Source organism: Syngnathus scovelli, chromosome 9, assembly GCF_024217435.2.
Source record: "Syngnathus scovelli strain Florida chromosome 9, RoL_Ssco_1.2, whole genome shotgun sequence".
Taxonomy (NCBI): Eukaryota; Metazoa; Chordata; class Actinopteri; order Syngnathiformes; family Syngnathidae; genus Syngnathus; species Syngnathus scovelli.
In genome coordinates, this window is record NC_090855.1 from 5,736,049 (window position 1) to 5,760,558 (window position 24,510).

At 40.1% G+C, this 24,510-nt stretch overlaps 3 protein-coding genes across 4 annotated transcripts in view; all 3 read right to left on the reverse strand.

Annotated features, from left to right (window-relative positions):
- LOC125974626 (F-actin-uncapping protein LRRC16A) overlaps positions 1 to 2,763 on the reverse strand; it is a 32,613-nt gene extending 29,850 nt beyond the window's left edge. Inside the window, exon 1 of one of the 2 annotated variants that reach the window (XM_049729283.2) lies at positions 2,352 to 2,763. In XM_049729283.2, coding sequence (XP_049585240.1) covers positions 2,352 to 2,391 — 40 coding nt within the window. In that variant the 5' untranslated portion in view covers positions 2,392 to 2,763. The remainder of the gene's footprint in view (positions 1 to 2,351) is intronic. The other variant, XM_049729284.2, reaches the window with a different exon arrangement.
- A 405-nt stretch (positions 2,764 to 3,168) lies between these two features.
- On the reverse strand, positions 3,169 to 6,062 carry LOC125974628 (tumor necrosis factor receptor superfamily member 6B). The gene is made up of 5 exons (XM_049729287.1): positions 5,931 to 6,062; positions 5,460 to 5,856; positions 4,694 to 4,873; positions 3,548 to 3,629; positions 3,169 to 3,460 (listed from the first exon to the last, which is right to left on the reverse strand). The coding sequence occupies exons 1-5, from the start codon at positions 5,931 to 5,933 to the stop codon at positions 3,214 to 3,216; spliced, it is 909 nt and encodes a 302-aa protein (XP_049585244.1). The 5' UTR covers positions 5,934 to 6,062; the 3' UTR covers positions 3,169 to 3,213.
- An 804-nt stretch (positions 6,063 to 6,866) lies between these two features.
- Positions 6,867 to 24,217, reverse strand: LOC125974627 (tumor necrosis factor receptor superfamily member 11B). The gene is made up of 6 exons (XM_049729286.1): positions 24,054 to 24,217; positions 14,404 to 14,631; positions 13,321 to 13,465; positions 10,907 to 11,122; positions 10,022 to 10,246; positions 6,867 to 8,951 (listed from the first exon to the last, which is right to left on the reverse strand). Exons 1-6 carry the CDS (start codon positions 24,135 to 24,137, stop codon positions 8,557 to 8,559), a joined length of 1,293 nt encoding a protein of 430 aa, XP_049585243.1. The 5' UTR covers positions 24,138 to 24,217; the 3' UTR covers positions 6,867 to 8,556.
- Between the last annotated feature and the right edge of the window lie 293 nt (positions 24,218 to 24,510).

The following is a 24,510-nucleotide window of genomic DNA, read 5'->3' on the forward strand; positions in this document are numbered from 1 at the left end:
AGTGGGTCAGCTGCCTCTCCAAGCTCTTCACACTCCCACTCATCCATTCCGAGGGAGGATGTACTCAAGCACATCTGTGCTGGCATGTGTATCTTTGCCTACAGGCTTCTTTGGATCAAAAGGAAACAATTAGGGAATGCGCTAAAAACAGTTAGTGCGGCTCTATCCAACATGTGAACTTGAATATTTCAAGAAGCATGAGGGGAAGTAAGCATTTTTCATTCATTTCCATCGCCGATTAATTTAAACTGAAACAGCAGTGCAGCCTGTGGATTGAGTTGCAGCATGTGCACTTTGTGCAATTGGGAAAATGAACCTCAGGCTCAAATTGACTCATGTTTATAGAGTCACGGCAGATACAAATTGGTGTACTTGATGTTATTGTACCAACGGCATCAAGGCAAGTGGATCACTACAAGTCAATTTATTTTCTATTGTGTTTGTTTTCGCATCAAAGGTTGGAGTTTTCATTGTCAAAATGAAAAACTAACAAAACACGGAAATGAAAGAGGAGGAAAAATTTGACTGATTGGCTGTTGACATGCACAATCCTGCGTCTGATTTTAGTAAATGTGCTCTCAGCTGATGACATGATCGACGTGAAATTTATCATAATCCTATTTTTGATCATTTAACCGCACAGCTTTCCTGTGTGTCACTGAGAAGTGATGTCATTGGGCAGGGCCTGTTATTTATTCACCACATTGCTACACCCATAATTGGGTTGCTCTGATCCAAAGTATTAATAAAATAGGCCACAATGACCCACATGCAATCATGCTCTTCTTTTACTGGCTATGAAAATGTAATTAAAGAAAATAAATCAAAATGAGCCAAAGGGTGAGAAAAAAAAAGCACTACAAAGACAAATAACATTGACATTAGAATATTGACTAAATGTGTATATCTCAATTTTGAGTGGACGGTTGATGTAGAATACTTGGAGTGGTATTTTGCTAAGATGATGCTGAATCACTGGCACCAGTGCACAAACGTTCCTAACAATGGTCATCGTCCACACAGCTCCTCACATGACTTGTGATCATGACAAATTCCTTAGTGTTCTCAATGCAGAATTTAGATTGTTTCCCTACAGCACAGCATAAATATATGATTCACGTCAGTGTGCAGATAACGCACAAAATGACCTAATATAGCTATTGAAGTCATCTCTGAAGTCCCTCCATACAATTTCCTGAACACCCATTCCCCTTTAAAAGGAGGAAGTGTTTGTCCATAGATGGGATGGAAAGTGCTTGTGCTTGCCCAAGATTGCACCAAGGTGTCAAATAGTAACTGCTTGGTCAAACAAAGAAAGTTAAACACACAGCTGCACAACTGGGTGAAAAGTAAATGTCCGGCGTAAAAGTCGAAACAGGTCTGAGAAGCATATCACATTCCCAGGACCAATCTGTGGACTATGGGCAGACACTCACGACAAACGGTCTACACCTCTTTGATGTTGTTTCTTTGTCATTTAAATACACAGAGCGCCCAAACAAGGCTATAGTATTTACTCCCAGGCTTTTGCAGGCCAAATCAAGTGAGGTTGTGTGCCAGATCAGGCCCCAAGGGCCTTGCGTTTGACACCACTTCTTTAGACAAGAATGTTCAGGCTGTCCACAAAGTACTTTTACAGTGTAAAAACTGCCTATCAACAGCAATTGAGATATCCTAATCAGACATGTTTACTCTGTACTAATAGTATTAAATTGCATTAAATTTGTATTTCAGGGACCATGTGGATTAAATGGGTTATGTTAAGAAGAGAGCAATTCTATTAATGGCCACTTCTCCAAAAAAAGGCACAATGTGCATTGTGATTTACGCAGAATCGGCAAAACTACAGGATTACATTGAGGACAGTTGCTTTACAATATATAATTTCCACAGATTTGTCTAACATGTGATTCTGTAATCAATTTGTTAAATTACACAGAGTTTATGAACATCATGAACATCATAATTGTAGATATCAAGGTCCTAAGAAATGCTTTTGTCCTTTACTAACATCAGACTTTTATTGCTTGTTACCCAACCTGCACCTTTAAAGTCTTGGAAAGGAATCTTGGTGTGCAATAATAATGATTGTAGATTGCACAATCTGTGTTACCAGCAGTAAAATCAGTTGTGTGTACTATTGAAGTCTCACGCAAAACAAATCATGCATGACTTCTAGGAAAAGTACTGCTCCACAACTGAGACAATCCCACTATTGTTTGCCACAGTCGGGCACAATGAGAAGCTGTGCAGCGTTGCAGAGGAACAACACACCGCGTTCCCGATGACGATCGCGTCGCGTGGGTTTGACAAGAGGGTTGAACACATGGCCACAAATGAGCTTTACTCACCCATGAGCTCTTTGGAGACCTCTGACATGTCTTCGTTCATTTTGTGCACACTTAAGTATCCAAACTAGACGACGATGAGGTTTCTCCCTTGGTGTCGGAATGAAGGCAAAAGCGGGAGAAAGCCAAGTCTAAGGTGGTACCACACTGCCGCCTCGCCGGTGCTTCTCTTGCAGGGTTACATGCTCCTCTCCCCCCGCACTGTCCGGACAATATTTCGGCGTGGATCGGTGCAGGGCATCGTTTTGTGATTCAAGCGGTTTTAGGATGGAGTGAGCCGGAGGGTGGCAAACGGAAAGTACACCGAAGGGATCAGATGTAGCGTATCTCCACAGGCATGACGGGACAACATCCTCTCTAGCTGTCTCCCTATCGTAAAGCTGTCTGTGGTTGTATCACGGCAGCCAATGGTGGAGACCGGGAGCCTAAGTCCCTCCCAGGCTGATGATGCGAAAGTCTGGGAGCCGATCGTGGCGTGGCAAGAGGGGGCGTGGTTGCGCTGCTGTCACTGGCTGCTCCTCGGGTCAGAAAGACCGAGTTAAGCTCCTCCAAACCTCAGGCGGCGTAAATTAAAGCCGTGCTATTCAACAATTAGTTTCTAATAATAAATGCATTGAAGCCGAAATAACTATAAAGTTTGGCAAAAGATGTCGTTTTCAATCTTAAAAGACAACAATGTAAACATGTCTGCTTTGCAAGCGTTTTTCTTCAGGACAACTAATAAAGTGGAGAAAGGAGAGAGTGACATCTTGTGGTTGTTAAGTGAATTGAATTGGAGGACCCCTATATAGCTCATCATATAACTGCAATTTTTACACAATTGCAATTGCACTAATTTGGTATGTTTATTGTGAAAAGTACACAATTAGTCAAATGAGAATAAATGCGTTAAGGTACAGTTTGATTGCTGCCTTTCAATCCCTTCGAGTGTCTTGTACAGCTTCGTTGCCACAGAGTTTAGCTGACAAGCTCTCAGCATGTGTGGTAACATCTTCAGCTCCTTCTCTGGGACTATTTGGAGCCAACGTTTGATATGATGCAACACATGACGTCGTGACTGATGCCGAGTCAAGAAGTGCATGGTGTTTCTTTCCATCTCAGACTTAATATATCTGTTGGGAAATTGATATTTGTTAAATACTATAATGAACCAACCGTGAACAATTCAGAGTACTCAATAGATTTTGATATGGACTAACTTGTTGAAAAAGCTCCTCGTTTTCACTGAGTTCATTCTTTGCATACCAAAGAATCTTGACAAGAAGCTCCTGAGCAGCTCACCTGAAAAGGAAAGCCCAAGGATGAATGCAAGTATAATCTAGGATCAATCATGACACTGCCGCTCAGGTTACGCTTTTTTATGAGCTGGGCGGCGGCCAAAGGCATGGATCGAAACTTGCTCTAAAAAGAATCCATTCATTCATTTGTGAGATAACAAGAAAACACAAAATTTGGATAAAGCCATTACATTTTGTTGCAGTGTGAATCCAGGATTACCATTCATACTTACACCATGTTTATTTCTTGGTTTAGGATTACCTAAAAACTATGACAATTGTCACACACCTTCACGGCACAAAGGCCAAGGAAGAATCTCTTGAAATGTTGAATCCAGGATTGTTCCGATCATTACTCCACCAAGGTTATGTTTTTACTGTTTATTTGTTATCTGATTGAAGCACAAATGGAATTTAGACATCCATCTATCCATCCATTTTCTGAACCGCTTAGTCCCCACGGGGGTCGCGGGCGTGCTGGAGCCTATCCCAGCCGTCATCGGGCAGTAGGCGGGGGACACCCTGAACCGGTTGCCAACCAATCGCAGGGCACACAGAGACAAACAACCATTTGTTTTTGGAGTGATCAATCGGCCTACCAAGCATGTTTTTGGGATGTGGGAGGAAACCTGAGGGCCCGGAGAAAACCCACGCGGGCTCGGGGAGAACATGCAAAACTCCGCACAGGGAGGGCCAGAGGTGGAATCGATCCCGCACCCTCCTAACTGTGAGGCGGACGTGCTACCCAGTGCTCCACCGAGCCGCCGGAGTTTAGACATATTTTGGGCAAATGTAGGTGGGAATTGTCTATAAATCTGAACAATTTGCTTCTGATCAAAATTAGATTTGCCCTTTGCCTCTGAGCTCTCCTGTTTTTTCCGGTTTCAACGTGGTTGGGGGTCATTGCTAACAGCAGTGCTTCAAGTAAAGTGTGTCAACATGCTGTGTGAAAAAGGTTGCCTTGAAAAATAACTGAAGCTGGAATAGTGCTGATAACTATCCGAATGAACGTGTCCAATCAAACAAGACTCCGAAAATGTTATGGGCTGAAGTACAGGACAAAATTACCTCCATTTGCAAGGTCCTCACATCGACCACAGAACATGTCATGGGCTTCAGAGCCATTGAAGAGCACGAGCTGCTCGTTGGTGCACTCCTTGTGCTTGGCACACGCCTCCAATGACGACGAAGAGGCGGAGAAGAAGCCATTGGAGCACTTTTGACACACTGTGTCATTTTCTAATGTACCTAAAAAAACATCTTTACATTAGGGTCATAGAAATAGGCAATATCAGGTACACCCTCGCTCAACCAGTATGGGGCCTGAGCTGAGATTCAAACCCAGATCTAGGTTAGGAAGCAGACATGCATACCACTAGTCCATTTGGTCATAATAATTTCCCAGGAGGAAAGGTTTTGATAAGTTATTGTGTGACCTATATACATATTACCCCCTATCCATCCATTATCTGAACTGCAATCCTCATGAGGATACCTATTGAAAAAGAAATCATAATTTTACACAGTTCTTGGTGATCAATTAATTTAGGCAGCAAAAAATATAGAAGAGCTGTTTGGGAACTGAAAAAGCTACTCTTTTTGGTGGCTCTCGAATAAAGTTGAGGATAAGCGGTTTAGATAATGGATGGGTTGATCAAATGAAAAAAATACATTAATTAATTGCCAAAATAAAAAATGACTCAAAACAAAAATGGGTGCAAAAAGCTACAAATTACTTTTAGCTGTTGTAATTAAAAAAAAAGTAATTACATTATTTTTTAGACAATTGTATTTACTAGCTTCCCAAAACACTTAAAAGGATTCAAATATGCACCTCGAGTAAGAACGCCGTATCCGTGGGTGCACTTTGAGTGTTCATTGCAGTAATCATCCGTCTTGTAGTAGCCCTCCTTGCAGCGACACACTCTATTGTTGCGAGGTCCACATTCGATCTCCACCTCCTTGTCGCCGGTACAGTATTGGTTGCAGTAGAGACATTTGGGCAGGTAATTCCACAGCTCCGTGAAGTGTCCATCCCTGCACGGCACGCACTGCGTTTGCTCGGCGGCCGTGCAGTGAGCGGACATGCGCGTGCCGGGCGGACACTTGTTGCACGCGAGTATCTCCCCGGTGGATGGATTTTTGTATTCGAACGTGGGAGGGGACTCCGTTGGCGATACTTTGCCGTGAACGCCACACAGTAGCAGCAGCAGCAGGGACGGCAGGCACAGCTGAGGAAAAATTGAGCGTGAAGTTATCTGACGATTACAAGTGACTTTGAACGCAACGCCATCCTTCTACTTACCATGCTGATGTTCTCTGTGTTGAGGTTCTCATGCGTGCATTTGGATGCTTTGTCATGCACTTATATAGTGGCGAGCGAGGAACACGTTACATTTCTCTCTAAAGGTCAAACCACTTCTACTTCGAGTATAGGCTTGGTTGGGAAGTGTTTAACAAAAATGCACAATTGAGGATAAAAAAAAACTTGATGTGTCCACACACACAAAAAAAGTTCTGAACTGATCCAGAGATTTTGCAGATCCCCAGTGACTTTGTCTAAAAACAACAAGAGTTGTTTTTGGTGACTATGGTTTTCAAGGAACAGAGAGAAGAAATTTAAACAAACATATAAACAGACACATTTATGATGTTTAATACATTTTTCAATTAACTCTTTAAAAATGTGGTCAAAATATGTTTGATCAATGAACATCCATATAAGATTTTTTGCTGTAAAAAAATTCATTGTTGTCAGGTTGGGATAAATCATGAGGTTCTTTTGCCTCATAGGGAATACTTTATGTTGCAAATACTGGTTCCTTGCCCTTTAAAAGCCGAACAATATGTTTATTAATCTGGCTGGAGTTTGCATTGGGGTAGAACTCCACTGAACAATATTTTATAATACTTTAATTACACTACTTTGTGTACACAGTCTGCAAAGAAGGTTTGCACAGTCAGATGAGTGAGATGTGAATTTACAAAATCATGCAAATTTAAGAAGGACATTTTGGTTTCCAACTTGCTTGTTTGGAGGAAATTCTGAATAATGAGTCACGCCGTCTGTGATGATGATGGTGACGATAATGATGAGTCAGCTATGTGTAGTGTGGCTCCCGTGCTGAAGAAGCAACATATAGCATTTTTTTCCGCTGAATATAAAGCAATCATTCATGACTGACATTGTTGTGCCCCATGCTCATAAATGCCTGTTTAAGAAATTTTAAGTCACAGGAGGAAAAAGTCCAAACTTTTATCAAGCAATGCATTTGTACAAATCATTTGGCATTAGTGTTATATACAACAAAGTTCATAATATTAAAAGTGAAAAAAATAAACACATCCCTTCAAAAATTTGCAGCATTTAGAATCCAGTATTTCTCATAAAGCAATTAAAAAAAAGCCTTTACATGGAATGGAAAACTAAATTTCCATTTTCTTAAATAGTACACAATTGTACATTCATAAAGCTGACAATTACATAATAAAATTCCTATAAGCTTCACTTGCCAGCAGTCACAGACAAAAGCAAGAAACGAAGGACATACAGGTATAGCTCTTACCTGGATTTGATTATGAAATCAAATCCTTCCTCTCAAATTCAGAGAAAGCAAAAAGAAAACCACTCAAATTTGCTAGCCCACTTTTCATAAAATAGTACTATTTACGTTTTAAATAGTTTCAATATTTCTTTTCACAGATTCAAATGACTCCAATGAAATATTTTCCCCAAAATTACGTTATATGTAATATAAATGATCATATACAATTCGTCTATGTTCATTATATTAATAATATTACATGTAATCTAATAATATATGTAGTCATATTTATGGATTGAGGGTTAGGTGCAGCAACAGGTGGATTTTGTTCTACAATGTAATAGCTATAAATTACAACACATGGTAAACCTGTATTGCGCAAGGAATTATAGGTCAAAATGAAAATATCTCAAAAAGCCTGATGTGCAAGAAAAAAAAAAGTAAAGACATACGAACATCTCTGATGAAAATATGCTGTTGACCAGTGGAATTGTAATTGCCTGGGATTACTATGTGTGTAGCTCAGCTACTTAAGTAGCATCCTACACTCTTGATGCCATCATGAAACCCACTTTAGGAATGCACACAATAATAATAATGTTATAATAATGATAATAATACAGACCGACAGCAAAACCTTACAGAGGTAATGTTAATTTTACATTACAAATACAGCTTCTGTATTGGATCCATTGGATTTAGGTGTAATTATAACGAATCACTTTGTGTGTCTGCCTTGAAGTTTAGTGTTAATTGAAACTAAGGATGGGCATAAAAATCAAGTCAATCTAATTTATCATCAATTGTGTGGAATTCAGTGATTCAGCTTCATGAAGTGCCTCCCAACAGTCAAGGCGCTGTTGGTTTACGGCCAACTAGTTTGAGGTATGAGGAAGAACATGATGCAAGATATTGGAAACATTATTCTACACAATAATAAACAGAAAACAGGAGTTCAGAACAAACAGAGTGACATTTTTCCCAATCATCCATTGATCATTTTTTTTTATAGCTTTTGTCCTCATTTGGGTTCGCAGGTGGGCTGGAGTCTATAGCATCTGACTTTGGGCAATGCACCCTGGATTGATTGCCCGTCACTCACATTTAGACAAACAACTATTTACACTCACTTTCACGCTTATGGACAATTTAGTCTTCAGTTGACCTAACATGCAGTTGATATGCATTCATTCATGCATTCTCCATAGGCTGGATTCAGGATTAGAACCATGAAACCTCAGAAGTGCCAGGCAGATGTGATGACCATCTTCTCGACCATTCAAAAATGAAAAAATAGCTGACGTAACACTAATTAGACTTTGATTTGCCCCATAGTCTCATAAAATAAATTTAGTCTAATGCCCATCCCTAAATGAAATCTTGCCCTCATTCATTGAACGGCTTAAGCGTTTTAAAACACAACTCATCCTGCAGCATGCTAATAAACATCTTCTCATACGTCTTGCGTGTGGACGTAGATCCGATAATGCGGCTGATCTTCTTCAGGCCCTTCTGAAGATACCTAGGTGCGCCTTTGTTGCGGAGCACCCTCAGACTGTGAGAAAGACCTTTGACCAAATCCATGTCAAAGTTGGCGGTCTTCCAAAGGTGGAGGAGCTGCAGCATGTATTGCTTTGGGAGACAAGTAGCCACGAGCGCCAACACGTCCTCCCGATGAACCTTTACCCCGGGCAAGCTGTTCGTGACCTCTAATAGGTCGCCCAAAGTTACGTTTTTCAGGCTGTTGCAGCGGGAGACCTTCCGCTCGCAGCTATTCACACCTGGATGAAAGAGAAGAAACATGCAGGCTGTAAACACAGTCATAACGGAAACACAGATTTTGGTAGCAACAGATAATTAATGCACTCTAAGCATTATACTTATAGAAATTAGATCTTCATGGGTATTTGAGAGAATTGATATTGATGCAGTTAACTTAGAAGAAGGTTCTGTCAGCCATGCATGCCATCTAATTTCTGATAATAGAACAGCCACAAGAGGGCACTAGTGACCAGTATCGGTAACTGGTATTGGCAGCCTTCTTTAGTACGCGATACCTTGAAATAAAGCTGGCATCGGCCCAATACCGATACTTGGTATCGATACTTGTCCATTTCTAGCTTTCAGTACTAGTTATGGGCCACTACAATGGCAGCACTTCACAGACCTTAGCGTTTCCCATTTTGAAGCAATTTGCTTATTTTAAAATTAACACAAATCTGTACCTTATTATGCACAACTTAACACGCACACACGTGTACTTTTCAAAAATGAAACTATTTAAAGTACAGAAACAATAGTTTTATAAAAATCACAAAAACTTTGTGTCTGCACCAACTTAAAACGGAATCAGCTTTACACCAAAACTAAATTTGCAACAATTAAAGCAATTCAAGCAACCATAAATTCAGTGTGACATGCAAAGCTTTTAAATTATGATCAAAGTTGATGACTCATTTTCTTCCAAAACGACTTTCATACCATTGTTTTGAAAACACGGGTGTACTGTTTTGTAAAATATACGGGATTGCGGTTGAGCAAGAGAGTCACCAACTGAGAAAAGATTGCAAAACAATTCAGAACGTCAAAGATGAGTAGGCTTTGGTATCTAGGTCAAGTGTCAAAAAAATTATTTTTATTAATAAAAACAATTGGGATAACGCTATTTATTATTATTAGTAGTAGTAGTAATAGTTTTAATTATGATGATTATATCGTAGTGACTGGTTTCATGTTCCACTCAGAACAAATGAAGCTCAGGTGAAAATTTACAGTGCAGTTTTATTTAAGCCTGCAAAATTCTCTTGTAAAATCCTGGAGCGACTGAAACACTTTTGTCATCTTGGAATACCTTTTATGATGCCATACAACTTGTCCTGGTCCTTGTTCTGCTGCCTCCACAGCTTCAGCAGCTGGAAGACTTGCTGCTGTGGTGAACAGGCCTTCTTCAGCCTCTCCACACTCTTGCCATCCACCCTGCGGCCCGGAAGACTCTCCAGTAGACGCTCCAGGGGCACGGAAGACAGCTGCAGGGAGGCAAGCGACTGGAAGACTGCCTCCTCACACAAGAGCACATCTGGAACAAGAGAGCAAATAATAGATTTAATATTTATAGAAACATAATCAGGGAGCTACATGATCTCACTTCATTATTATTGTCATTCCACACGTGAACAAACTGCTTCTTATAAAATACATTTGTTTTCCTGGAATTAAGAGCTGATTTAGAATTAAAATGAGTGCATAATATGCAACACACAAGATTTAGATGCTGAAATATTGCCTATTTGTGGTATCATGCGCCATCACTTGATACAAATTTGCATGAAAACCCATTCTGTCATTCATTTTGGTTCCAGTTTTGTTTTACGCAACTACATATTTTTTCCTTGAAGCTTTGCCTAACTCTGGCTTCGATTTGACTGTACTTTCCAGAAATGATGCAAAATGGTACATTACAGAATATCCAGAGTTGCATTTTTCACTGCGCAATACTTTGAACTCTTTCAAGAATGTTTACTACATGATTCGTTTCCAGTGGGATTTACATTAATTTACATTAAATTGGGATCAAGATTTGACATGCAGTGTGAATCTGGTCAGAAAAGAGGACTAAATAAAAATTCCCTGTGGTGAGGAAGAGAAACTACACATTCCAGACTAATTTTAGCTGCAACCCGTGTGCAATGACGTGTATGAGGCGACAGCTGATCTGTAAAATGAGCTCAGGTCTCACCTGTATGGCACAAAGTGTGCCGATGAACACAATCAACGGCCATAATTTGGTCTTGACTTCCACAGATGCTGTCTGAAGTGGATGTTCCCCATCGCAGTGTCTTCAGGCCTGAATCTGTGCAGTTTCTGTGGGGTCGACATGGTTCTGTGGACGAGCGGCTACTGGAGAAATGACCAGCGGGGCATTGCTTGCACACAGTGTCACTCAATGGTGTACCTGCAAGGAATCAGAGACCAAGCAGTCATGTAAAGGAACAAAAAGGAATACAAAGAAGAGCTTTACATGGAGGTCCTGTGACAATGTGCAATTATATATAAATAAATTATTTTTGGATCAGTGAAGTGACATTGTGTAGTTTCCCATGGCACACTTGTTGATGTCCCATGGCACATTCTGGTTGGGAATTACTATTATTCTAGAACACTGAATTAGTTGAGACGTGGTTTCCATGAAAATGACAAAGATGATATTATTTTTTATTACATCCCAAATGATTTCAGATGCTGTCATTTTGGGTCAAATGAGTACATATTGTTGTTTTATGGAAAGGAGCAATGATGTGATTCTAAGAACGTCAACCACAACATGAGACTTTGTCATTATGAGAGTGAGTCACACCACTGTAGCAGCTACTTAGTTGGTTTATTTTTGTCATATGTTTGGGGCTTTTTATTTTGACTGGAAACAAGATTAATTTGCTTTCAATTCAGTGGAGCCTCTTCAATCAAATGCCTCAGAAAATGAACTAATTGACCCACAATTTGACACAAGTGTACCAGTGGTGACAAAGAGGAAAAACGGTACACACATCTCTGTCAACTATTTTTTTTTTTTTTTTTAATTATTACAAATGTTTCATGTACAAATACGTTACATTGATTTTTGGACAAATCCAAAGTAAAGTAGCATAAAATCCTTAATCCTTATCAAATTCTTACAAACTAGGGCTAATTTTAGTCTTGTCACAAATCTCCAGTCAATTATATGCTCTTATTGATATGTAGGTGGGTTGATTTTTTTTTTTTTGTAAAATCATATAACTAGTCATAATGTGTGATCCTGGTTTGGCCTGCTGTGTGTTTTATGTTGCTCACTTTTCTTCTGGGAATGGTCAAGGAGTTTATGTGAATCCTCAGACACATGGGAATTTCGAGGAAAAGTTCTAGGCCAAGGTTTGATGATTTGAAATGATTTGTCTGCTTTGCGTATAAGTCACATTGTGTCATGTTGTGTGTCACAATCACATCCTCATTTTGCATCTTGAAACTAAACACGTGAGATATCAAAGTGCATTAGTCAGTTTAAAACGCTTGTTTCGCTTCGTTTTAAACAGTGTTATACTTTTGACAACACGCTTGGCCCTTTGTGACCAGCACAAGTCAGGCGTAAAGTACGGTCAGGTCAAACTTCCAATCTTCTTGTCAGTCAACAGCAAAAGGGCACATTAGGTGGCCTAGTGGGAAGAAGCTGAGTCACATCAAGGCAGCAAAGCGTTGGTTTTTGCTCATCTTGTGGTCTTAAGGCTTGGACCACATTTGTGCCCATTACATGAGGAACCAAGCAGCTTAAGGAAGGGGAAACCCCAGTGATGCTGTGCCACATCGAGAAAAGTTGTCTCCTATTTTACTATGGCCTTGTGCGAATTACAGGGTAATAAGAATAGAAGGTAAGTGTCAGCGAGGCATACTGTATTTAATGCAAAATGGGTTCCAAAGAAGATGAGACAGATTTGTTTATGCAAAATAACAGTTGATGCAAACCACGATGACTCGATAAAAGACTGAGAGTTCGGAGACTTCATAAAGAAACGTATGAAATAGGGAAATATGCTCAAATTTACCTTATCAAAGTCAGATGAGTGCACCTTAGTAATGTTTGAAAATAATAGTAACATGAATAACAAATTCTGATATACAAATAACATGTCAAATGCAAAAAGTCAAATTGACCCGGAAGCGGAGTTTTGAACGTGTCTGACACCCAAGCATGAATGCTTTGAGGAAGTTATCAAGTGGTTGTGAGGAACTTTAACCATTTGACGTGCTATTTGTGACTTCTTCTTTTTAATTATCATCACTTCACATGCAAAGAACAATCTAAACTATTAGTTCAGAATTTGTAAGTGTAACACAGTGACCGTACTAAAGTAAAGAAAAAGATACCATATTGCAAAATGAACAAATAAATCACAAGTAAAATAAACAATTAAAAAAAACTAAAAAATAAAAATTCTCCCAAAAACAATATGTTTGTTCAATCTTGCATCATAATAGAGCGCAAGTCACTTTAAACATTTTAGATTAATCAATAATTTGTAAAAATAACATACACGAGTCTTACGTCTTAGTAGTGACAAAATGAATCAAGGTCACTTAATCGTTCAGGTTGTGAAATTGAAATGCAATCTCGTTTACCTAAATCCGTCACCCCATAGCCGGGTGGGCAGGAGCTGTGTGTGATGCAGAACTCGACCACGAGGTGGAAACCTGCCGCACACTCGCACACTCGGTCGTGGGTGCTGTTGCATTCTTGTTTCACCAGCTGTCTCTCTTTGCATACCTAAACATGGAGCACACAACCCAGCATTGTCACAGGCCTTTAAGTGGAGAATGTAGAAATGGTTCTTTTGAGTCGCGGTGCAGGTCATGAAGGTGCTGCATTACAAACCGCAGCCTTGAACAAAAACTTTGATGAAAGACATGTAATAAAACCATCCTCTGGATTTCTAAAAGCAACACAATATAGCATAGTCATGCACATAAGGAAAAGATCTGAGACCACGAATATTTCAAGTAAAAAACTAAGCTGAATAAAAATACAAACGCAACGTCGGAGGAATTTCGGACAAGTTCACATAAGTGAAGTAACAGACTTGTGTCCACAGCGTGTGTGTGTGTGCAGGAATTTTAAACAGAAAAACAGGTCTTTCTGAAAACTACAATGTATAGTTTTTTTGTGCTAAAGGTAACAAAAGTACTCACACACTGTTCTTGGGCAGAAGTGCAGATAATTGTGCTTAAAATGACTCCTGTCAAGTCAAAAATGATCTTGACATTAATGTTTTTGATGTGGCCGCATTTGTCCAAAAACACTATTCTGAGTAATCATGCATTTGTGGAATATGAATCAAGCAGCAAAATCCACCCGTTTTTATCCACCTGTGGGAGGTGGCCATTATGCCAATTGCTCTTGACTGAAAATGACACCACAGTGCCTAAAATCTAAGCATGTGAACATGACATGACCAAATAAAAAAAAAAAAAGGGGAGCCATGGTTTGTCAATACTTAAGCACTGAGCAACTGCGAGCAACTGTGTGTCATTTTCAGTCAACAGCAAGTTGCAAAATGGCCACCCCCTGAGATGAATAAAATACATTTTATGACTTGACTTCCTCTTGAAGTTTTTGACTTGACTTTCTCTTGAAGTATAAATTTGTAATTACAAATGGAGCGTCACCAAGTAATTGTACTTTGTTACTCCCAGCACTGTACCCACCAAAGTGCAGTATTGGCACGAGTCCCCCCAGTGCCAGCTGTCTGCAAAATGCCTCTCTGGACAGGGTTGGCACTCTGTGGCCCTCTCAGCAGTGCAGTGTTTCTTCACGGCCGTGCCAGGGGGACACTGGTCACACAGGAGGAGGTCGGAGGTCACCGGGTCTCGGTACTGGTACTTGGATAGCTCAGCCTGCTGCTGGAAGGCCCAGGTGAGGGAAGTTGTGAAGAGCTGAAGCAAGGATGAAAATGATCAACACGTGTGATGGAGAAAACCATCTCGAGCACATCTCGTCTTATTTTGGCTCCAACATGAAATATTTCTGAATAGTAGAGCTGTGGCCTGCCCAAGGCTTCCAGTAAGAGTGAGTTGAAGGAAAGGTCAGAGCTGTAAAGTTGTAGCTCCTGGTGGACTCGCTGGCCTTCGGCCAAATGCTGTGCTTTAAAGAGCCTGAGAAGAAACTCACCATTGAGATGAATCGCTCCGTATGAGTTACTTCATTACTGGCGCCGCTCAAACAACAATTAGTCACATTGTATTGATGCCAAACAAGCTGTAATTGTTGTCGTATGATTTCATTGTGCCTGTTAATCTTCATTATTTTTCACTGCTCCTTTGGCATATTTTCGTCATAAGCTAAAAACTTTCTGGACGATAAATTTAGTGAAGGCAGATGTTTCACTCCAGCTAAAAGTTTAAAGGGGACATTTCGACTCGATAGCTTGTTTACAATAATTGCTGAAGCGAATGTACATTGTGAGTTTCTTCATGATGATACGTGCCACATATAGCAAATTTGTCAACATGTAGTTACTTGGTGTGTATTTGCTCACTTAGATGAACTGACCGCTTACTAAAAAATATGATTTCCTGCATATGTGCATCAAAGACTGGCTATCACTATGATTCTTATTTTACTTTGGTTTATAAGGCAACCAGAGCATTGTAGAATGTTAAATAAAATGAAAATTCAACATTTTATATGGTACTTAGTTTTGTGGCAGTGCAACTGAGAGAAAATGCAAATGCTCTGAATTACACTGCCGGTGATTAAACTTGAAAGCTGCGGCTTATATCAACTGTCTTTCGCAAAGTGATTATAATCAAATATCCGATAAAAATGCATTGCTGCACGCAAACTATATACATTACCCGAGACCAGATGTCGCTAGTCTCTTTCACCCTGTCAGTCATTTTTTTTTTTTTTTTTTTGCCAAAGTCTTGTGTGTCAACCGGGAAATCTGCCGGCTTCCCGCATAGTATCAGAGGCGGAACAGAGCCTGCGTGTTGCCAGCGAGCAGATTGTGAGGTTTAACACCCGAGACTCACTGTCAACGCTTCTCAAAAACGAGACAAAAGCCAAATTCATAAAATCAATCGATCTTGCATGCCGTTCATTCCATACATTGTGTTATCTTTTGTTGAACACCAGAGTAAGACAATGTATCGCTTAGATGGAATGAAATTAATGTTTACAAAGATGTGCATGCTCTACTGTTAATGCCTCTGAATATGTGGCTGCATCATTTGAAGGCTGCATTTGAAGGCTGATGACATTGTAAATGCTTCCGAACTAGAAATGCAGGCCACAAATGTGGCTTTCTTTTCCCACACCCCACTGCATTCCTGGGAAATATTTCACTGTGGCCATTGGCCTACTAAGGTGACGAATTTCACTGACAAAACGGAATTATTGAATTTGATATTACATGTGCCAGAAATGCACCTGCACACCAGTAAAGTAAGAGTAAGGAAACCACCATAAATCAGTAGAAGTGAAGTGATTATCACAATCATTCTAATTTTCACACGTACAAGCAATTTAGAGCAGGGAGTGCTCAACATTTTTGTGTCTAAGGAAAAATTTTCCAGGGACCCTTCATAATCCTAACGCCAATTAATAACATGACATAGACGTCAAAGCATCTCAGGTACTTCTTGTTTCCCTTTCACAATAAGTCGGGCTGTGCTTCAAAGAGTTACACCACAAGAACCACTGATTTGGAAATGGCATAAAATATTTGGGGGATTGTGTGAAAAAAAAATTCCAAACAGAAAATCTAGAGTCGAGATCCCAACCCATCTGAATTCACTAACCATTGATTGACTATCACTAGAGGAATATTCTGCCATACATCAATCGTATTTATTATCTAATTGGCTGTGAATTTTCCTGAACAGTTCACAGTAGACTTGGAAAAGAAGTCAGCGTGTTTGACACGCAGCCACGCAGACCGTGAAGGACACATGCAGACCAGATGTCAGCCGACAGCCCGCTTCCTTTCTGCTACAGTATTGGCTCTGCGGACTTTCCCGTTGGCTGAGATGCGTCCTCGTTGTTAAATGGGCCATCGTCGCATGTGACTGCATACTTTGTAACATATTTGTTTCTTCTTATTTAAATTCAAATACAGCAGGCAGCTCTCCTCACATATTGTGCATGTGCATGTGCAGGATAATATGTTGCATGTGTGGGCAATGCACATGTGTGTTTATATGTTATGGCTGTGGTACGTTCTGTGGTCGCCTCTCCTGGCTGCTGTTTGTTGAAGTAACTGTTGGAGGTTACTGCTGGGCTTTCCCCATTCACCACCACAATACAAAACACTCGGTCCTACTATTTTATCACCATGCACCACTGACCTCTCCCTCTGCTGCGTGTTTGTATTTCTTCTTAAGCCGCTTACCTCAAAGAACACACCACCTCAAGAATATAAATCTGTGTCAAACCGGACGGAGTATTCTTTCTGTATCTGAGGTCAAATGTGTGTTTTGTGGTACTTTTGGTATAGGAAGAACAATAGGTAGAAAAAGTCTTTTTTATTTGGTTTTGATTAGATTTGGGTTTCTTTCATCTTATGTCTTCTTGTGGTTTGTGTCCTGTCTTGAACTTTAGGTTTTTTGTTTTTCACATTCCGTTATGATTTGGGTTTGCAAGTACAGCGAAGTAGGAGAAACAACGTAGTATTGCAGGATGCTCTCAAACCAAAAAAATAGGTTTGGCATTTCCAACTACAAAATTAACAGAAGTCCAAATATATGCAAATCAGCAAACCAAAATTGGGAACAAGATCAAACAGAAACAGAAGTAACAAAAAAAGTGAACCTACCACAACTGAAAGAAACCAAGGAACTAAATACAACTGTTGAGACAATGAGGAACACCTAATTGAACACAAAGGCAGTAGGCCGATAAGAACAGGTGGACGCAAAAACCTACTGAACCTGATTTTAAAAAAGGGAGGAAGTTGGTGTGCAGTATGCGTTCTTAATTAAATGCACATTTGGTTTTTCATCTTCATAAGAAGGCGGAAAAAAAACACTCAATCCTCTTTTCCGTAGCGTTGAAGGTCAGCGAAAAGATAATAAAAACAGATTAAAGGCTCCATATTGGAAACCGAAGCTCCAAAAACTGAGTGAGCTCAGTGTTTTCCTGACAAAACCCATCAACCTCTCACCCAGATTGACTTGGTGGCCCATACCGTGACTGCATGTTTTGTTTGTACGAGCATGGGTGGCCCTCACCGGGAATCAAATTCATAATAATCGAGGTCGTAAATTAAGAAGGCTATTAAGACACGAGACCTCAGCCAATCAATCTAAAGAGTATAGAGAATCCCTGACAGAGTGTGACCCCAGTTTACCTAATCTGGTTACAGTTACAGCCGTCACATCGATAAGTCACACTGAGTTCACTGGCATGTGCTCACGAGCACATGTGGAAATGGTCACGGTCGCGCTGATTTTGTCAAGTTTCACACAGCGCTCTTTGGACTGAGCCCAGTCACAGTGACAGAACAGGCACGATGCACGGAACAGAGATGGAAGACAGCGCATGCATTCCGGGAAATGTTAAGATGAAATAGCAATGATAGGATTTGAGTAATCCATTTTGAGACATGTCGAAAAAAAGTGAATCGTTCAATTGAATCCTTCACTGGTTTAGTTATAAGGATATGATGAAAGCCATGTGGACTGGTAACTTAAACATTTGGTGAGCAGACTTGCAGAACTGTATCCGACCACTTGGGAGCAGCAGAGAAGGGGCATGATAGGGAGAACAGAATTGAGACCCCTGGCCGTTACGTCTGCATAAATTTGCTTTTAGGATGGAGTTATTTTGCATGAGGGTATTACAGCTTCACCACCTTGGCAAACACTATGGCAGTAATGAATATCATTCCTAATAGACGTCTGTTAATATTATATTCATGTAATCTCAGAAGGCATGCAGTGGATTGTGGTTAGTAAATCTGCCTCACATTTTGAGGCTTGGGGTTTTAAATGTTGGTGGGAAGTTAGCATGTTTTCACTGTCCTTAGATGTCTTTTTTTCTTTTTTTTTTTTTTTACTTAGGGCTGACTGATTTAAATGTGTAGGATTTCTATCACTCAACATTGCAATTGTGATGTAATATGCTTTTTTATTTCAAATGCATCTGACGAGTATTATACAGTATAATTTCATATTATTATTATTATTATTATTACATTTTTTTAGTATCTAGCTGGAGATTTTAGTTGCCAAAGGTGTTTGATAAGTCCAACCAAACTCATCCGAGCATAACTTCATGGGTTGACTGCATAGGCACAATCACAGAACCAAAAATGACTTGCCCCAAACTGTATGAAGCAATATTCATTTATTGAGTCCACAATGTCTGGTGTTATGTTTTAATGCTCCCCGGATGAACCCACTATGAATGCTCCTGTTTTGAAGAATGGTTGTCTTCCATTATGCCCTGTGGCATGTGTCTACATGTTTATCAGCAATTAAGAGTTACTGAACTTTGCAACCCTTTTGAAGACACCATTTGATGACATCATTCAAGGAAAACCAAATTACACGGCAGCGAGATCCCACTGACATCCATAATTACACTGTCAGTGAGATAAATGGAGTAAAGAGAGCACGGCCAGATGGGAGGAAAGGATTGATGAAGGTATTGAAGTGGAGTTGGAAATCAGAGGATAAAAAGGAGGACGCCATTTGATTTAAATCAAAATGATGTTGAGACAGCAGTATAAACAGTAAAAGTTCAAGGATGTTAGCTTTGCTCTCGGTATCATGACTGGGCACTCCACTTAATGAAAAACCTCCATCTCCATTTAAGTATTTTTCTCAGGAATAATATATCAGCTAGAAGCATAAAATGTTCCTCCATTTTATTCTGCTTGCTATGTAGCATTAAACAAAAACCCACATTGTGTTATATTCAAACACTCAATTTTTCCAATTGAGAACAAGTGGTTTGGGCATAGACCGCAAAAAAAACAGCAAATTAGGTTTTTTAAAAGCAAAGAAAACATGCCGATTCATTACACGCCACACTTGCCGCAGTGTGCTTGGTGGCTCCCTGACTAGTTCAATACAGTATATGAAAGTCAGTTTATTGGGGGTGGAAGGCAGTCTTCAAGTGCCCGCTCCACAGCAGCCAAATTTACATAATCCGCAAGGGAAGATCATCTTGCAGTTTCATTTGAATGTACTTTGCGTGCACCTATCTCATGTCTGCAAGACATTTGAAATGTGAGAAAAAATGTAAATGAAATAAGATACCAAAGTTAGTTGAGTTTTATTTATCTATTGTTGTGAAAGCGCTATATAAATAAAGTTTGAATATTGTATTTTATTTTATGTATTTTTTTTGTCCATATTGAGATCACCTGGACAATATCCTAGCTAACTTTTGTTCAAAAGGCTGATTCCATCCATGTCAGTCATAAAGCACATATTTTTATGACCGGGTATTGGTATGTTTGCTGATGAATGAAGCTTGGCGCAGTTAAAAACAGTGATTTGCCCCCAGTTATTGCCATTGTGTGTGTGTGTGCGTGTGGTGGTGGGCACAGGGGTCTTCTTAACATGGCAGAAGGACACATTGACAAAACACATGTGTTTTATTTTATCAATCAGTTCACCCCCCCCCCCCATTCAATGGCTGAGGAGGATGGATTTTAAAAACATAGTAAGGGGATAAGCGTAGGAATGTTCGATAGCAGTTACTTTCAGACTGATAACTACGATTACTTAATTGTGCCGATACCAAGTGCTAATACCATTAGTGCATTTTCAAGAAAGAAGCATATATAATCCCAATGTCGAAATATTTCTTAAAATTGCATCAAATTAAAAGTCATTTTCTACTCTTTGCATTTCTAATTTGTAAAACATCCACAAGAGGACAGCCAATCAGTCGCCACGAACGTCACAAGTACCGATACTTTGAAATAACGCTGGTATCAGCAGAGATACCAATACCTGGTATCAGTTCTCGCCTATACCTATATAAGAGGGTTTGACGCACGCTGTTGTCATATTTCTGAATGAAATACGATGACAGCCATCAGAAATCCGTAAAGTGTAGAATCAGTCTGCCTGTGCTCCCAAATTCACCAAAATCACGTTACACTATATGGATCGACATGGTTCCAGAAGGCAAGTTTGAAAGTTTGGACTGCTTTCAGCAACCAAATTGTCAGGTGCGCCTGGAGCAAATAAAAGGAAGCACGCTCACAGTGTCTATATTGGCGTAGAGCAGTCTAGCAATTTCCCCAACAGGCAAAATGGGACTTGCACCTGCATGAAAATCAGGATAAGGCCATTTTTACGCTTGAGTGCAGCTACGCCGTCTACAAACAAAGAGCTTGTAGAGTCCATAATCAATTCGCTAACATATCTAAAATAGCATATTCATATTTTTAGAGTTCCACAAGAAAGAGATGGTTGACGTGAAATAAGAGAATGTGAGTTAGGTTTGTCTGAGGTCATCCTGCAATTGGTGGCTGCAGCACCAAAGCCACAACACCAGCTCGTGCACCAGGCACATGGTTAACTGAAAAACACAGGTGGTCCGAAGGGGGATTCCAGCTCTGTGCTCGTATGTTTTTTTTTTTTTTACAGGGTCAGAGAGACAGAGGGGGGTTATTCTTCCATGTTGCTTACATCATGACACATTGGGTCATTGCTCAACTGATACAATTTAACAGCATTTTCACCGGTAGCTCATCAATCATTGCTGAACAAAGCATCTCATATTTTTAAGATGGATTTTGTTTACTATGTACCAATAAAACAGAAATTTTAAATTATAACATAACTTTTCTTCAGTTGAGAGCTCACTAACATTTTATCCATTTGATACCCTACTTTTGAAAAGTACCCGATTAAGAAAATCAAAACAACAATTAACATTTAAGTGATATTAAAAATAAAATACATATTCTATTCAAAACCACAGGAAAAAAAAACATTTGTTCAACACATGCAAACATTTGTGCGTGATGTGTTTAAGCCATGTCTCCTACTCCCTGTACAAAATACACAATGGGTTCTTTGTGCGATAATTGTTCACCACATTTGCATGAGTCAAACTGTTTTTAACGCAATGCATGCGGAAATAAGATGAAACAAAAATGAAGGCCAGAGTGGGATATTGATTCAAATAGCCGCATGCCTTTTGCATACCCCCCTCACACTTCTCTTTGTCTTTTGACCACATATCCTCCACAACCTCCTAAAATAAAGACACCTACACCCTGCCCCCCCCCCTCCCCCTCCCTCATTTGCAGTCCATACATGCAAACTTCTGTTATCTGCTCTACTGTTGATGCAAAAGAGGAAGTTAGGTGTGCAGTCCCTAACTTACAAAGGTAAATGTTTATTTGTCTAAAACACCTTGGTCCTTCACAGACCCTTGGCAGGGCCTCCCTATTACTCCTCAAAGGTTTTCAAAAGAATGAAATCAGTTTGACAAGGTTACCTCCCACCCACTACCCGCCTTTTCCATGATAAACTTCTACAATGGAATACAGTACTCGCACATTTGGGGAAGTTGATGCAGGTCATACCAACGGACAGATGCAAGAAGAAAGAAGAGAGAGGGCGTTAAAATAAAGAAGGAAGCGATAACAGATGGTGATATTGGACATTATAGCGTAATGGGATTCAAATGTGAATGGGTGATTGCAGACTTGGGTGTCAAATGAGATTCCAACTTGGAAATCAAATATTGAACAATAGCAATATTTACCATTAACTATAATAAGAACAGATGAAGAGCAGAGTGGAAGGGAAGAATGATTGATAAATTGACAGTTGGGTGGATTAAGGGATAATAGAAAAATGAATGGTGATAATGGTGGATGACTAACAGATTGTTGGAAGGACAGATGGACGCATAGATGGCTAGAAGAATGGCTGGAAGGAAGGAAGGAAGGAAGGAAGGAAGGATGGATGGATGGATGGATGGATGGATGGATGGATGGATGGATGGATGGATGGATGGATGGATGGATGGATGGATGGATGGATGGATGGATGGATGGATGGATGGATGGATGGATGGATGGATGGATGGATGATGGATGGATGGACAGACAGACGGATGGGAAGACAGAAAGATAGACGGTCAGACGGACGAATGGATAAATAGAGGAGGCGGATTGTTGAATGGACTGACAGATTGGTGGATGAAAGGATAGATTACCGATACTGATAACAGATTAAGAGTTAGCATGGACAGACAGTTGGATACTAAAAGGAGCAACAAATATTTAAAGTGATAAAACCTTGCCTCTATCAGAACCCATAGAGACGTGAAGTAAACATTCACATTTGTGTGTCAGTCATACAAAGCTTGCCCGTTGATCTGTCCTCATGTTCCTCCAAAAAAATTGCATGTGATTTTATGTTGATGCATTCCAATGATATCATCCAAAAGGAGCATGCGTTTGAAGACAGATTGCAGCCACATGTGCTGGGGACGCGCCGGGAAGTGAAAGTGCACACAGGTCACAGGTGCATGAGGTACATTCACCGCCTGAAACCGCAACAACTTCTCTGGACAAGACTGCAGACCATTTGTTCGACTCGGACAGGAGTTGCTCAATGACGGACTGAGCGGCTGCTTGGCTTGGAAGCAGGATTGCAAATATGAGAGATTCCCAAAGGAGGCCTTTGGCTAATTAGCCGGATGTTGAAAGCAGTAAGAAGACTGACTCATTAGTTGGCTAAATATGACAGTTATCTGACTGAATGTCGGAATAATGCAAAAGCACGTCAATACTATTGTCATCTCAAAGATACTCAGATATGTGATGCGCTGCTCTGCATGAATCCTTCAACGCATTGGCTCTAAGAGCAATTCCATCCATTGGCTTGAAAATGAACAGGTTACATTGGAAACATTTGCAAGACAACATTTGGCGCTTGCAGGAATGCTTTTAGAAGATTTAACTGCTCTGATAACCATCTTCCTGAAAAACGTATTACAGTACGAAAAACGCATTGCAGTGCAAACGACATTGGATGAAAACAACACTGGAACCTGAAGCCACTTTATCAACAATACAGTATGATGCAATATTTATCACTAAATTAACCGTAATTTCTTTCACATTGCATTTCTGTTATGTTGTCATCATCAAGACTAATTTCCCTGCTCGTAAACATTGAGACTGAACATTCCTTTTGCATGTTTTTATACAAATACTCTTTTATAGCCATGGTGCACAAATGAGAAATGACTAACAGCAAAGCAAAGTCCCATCTTGGAAATTAAACCAGCCACAAAACCACAGCCTAATGAACACACACATACACACGCACCCTAATTAAATATCATCATTCTCCAGAATCAAAATACAACTTACCAAAATAAGTTTCATGGCCGGGTTGGAGCTTGCTATCCAAGCACTCATCTCCACAGCATAAAAGTGAACTAATGTGGACTCCATCACAAATGTGCTCTTATACCAGAGCCAGAGAGAGAGAGAGAGAGAGAGAGAGAGAGAGAGAGAGAGGGAGAGAGAGAGAGAGAGGGAGTAAGTGTGTTAGAGAGCAAGTCAAAGAGCGCGAAAGAGAGAGAGACTGAGAAAGAGAGTGAGAGAGAGCACATTGCCCACCCACTGAGTGTCTCCCCCTTGCACAGAGCCAAGTCGTGCATGACAAGGATAGAGGCAGAGGGAGAGAGAGAGAGGACTACTTCAAGTGAAGCGCAACATTTCGTGATCATGAGAGGATGTGTCCTTGAATTTATGGCTCAATTATGTTTTTATTTATGCATTTACAGAACATGAAAGCATTTTTTCTAAGAAAATGAAATATTTT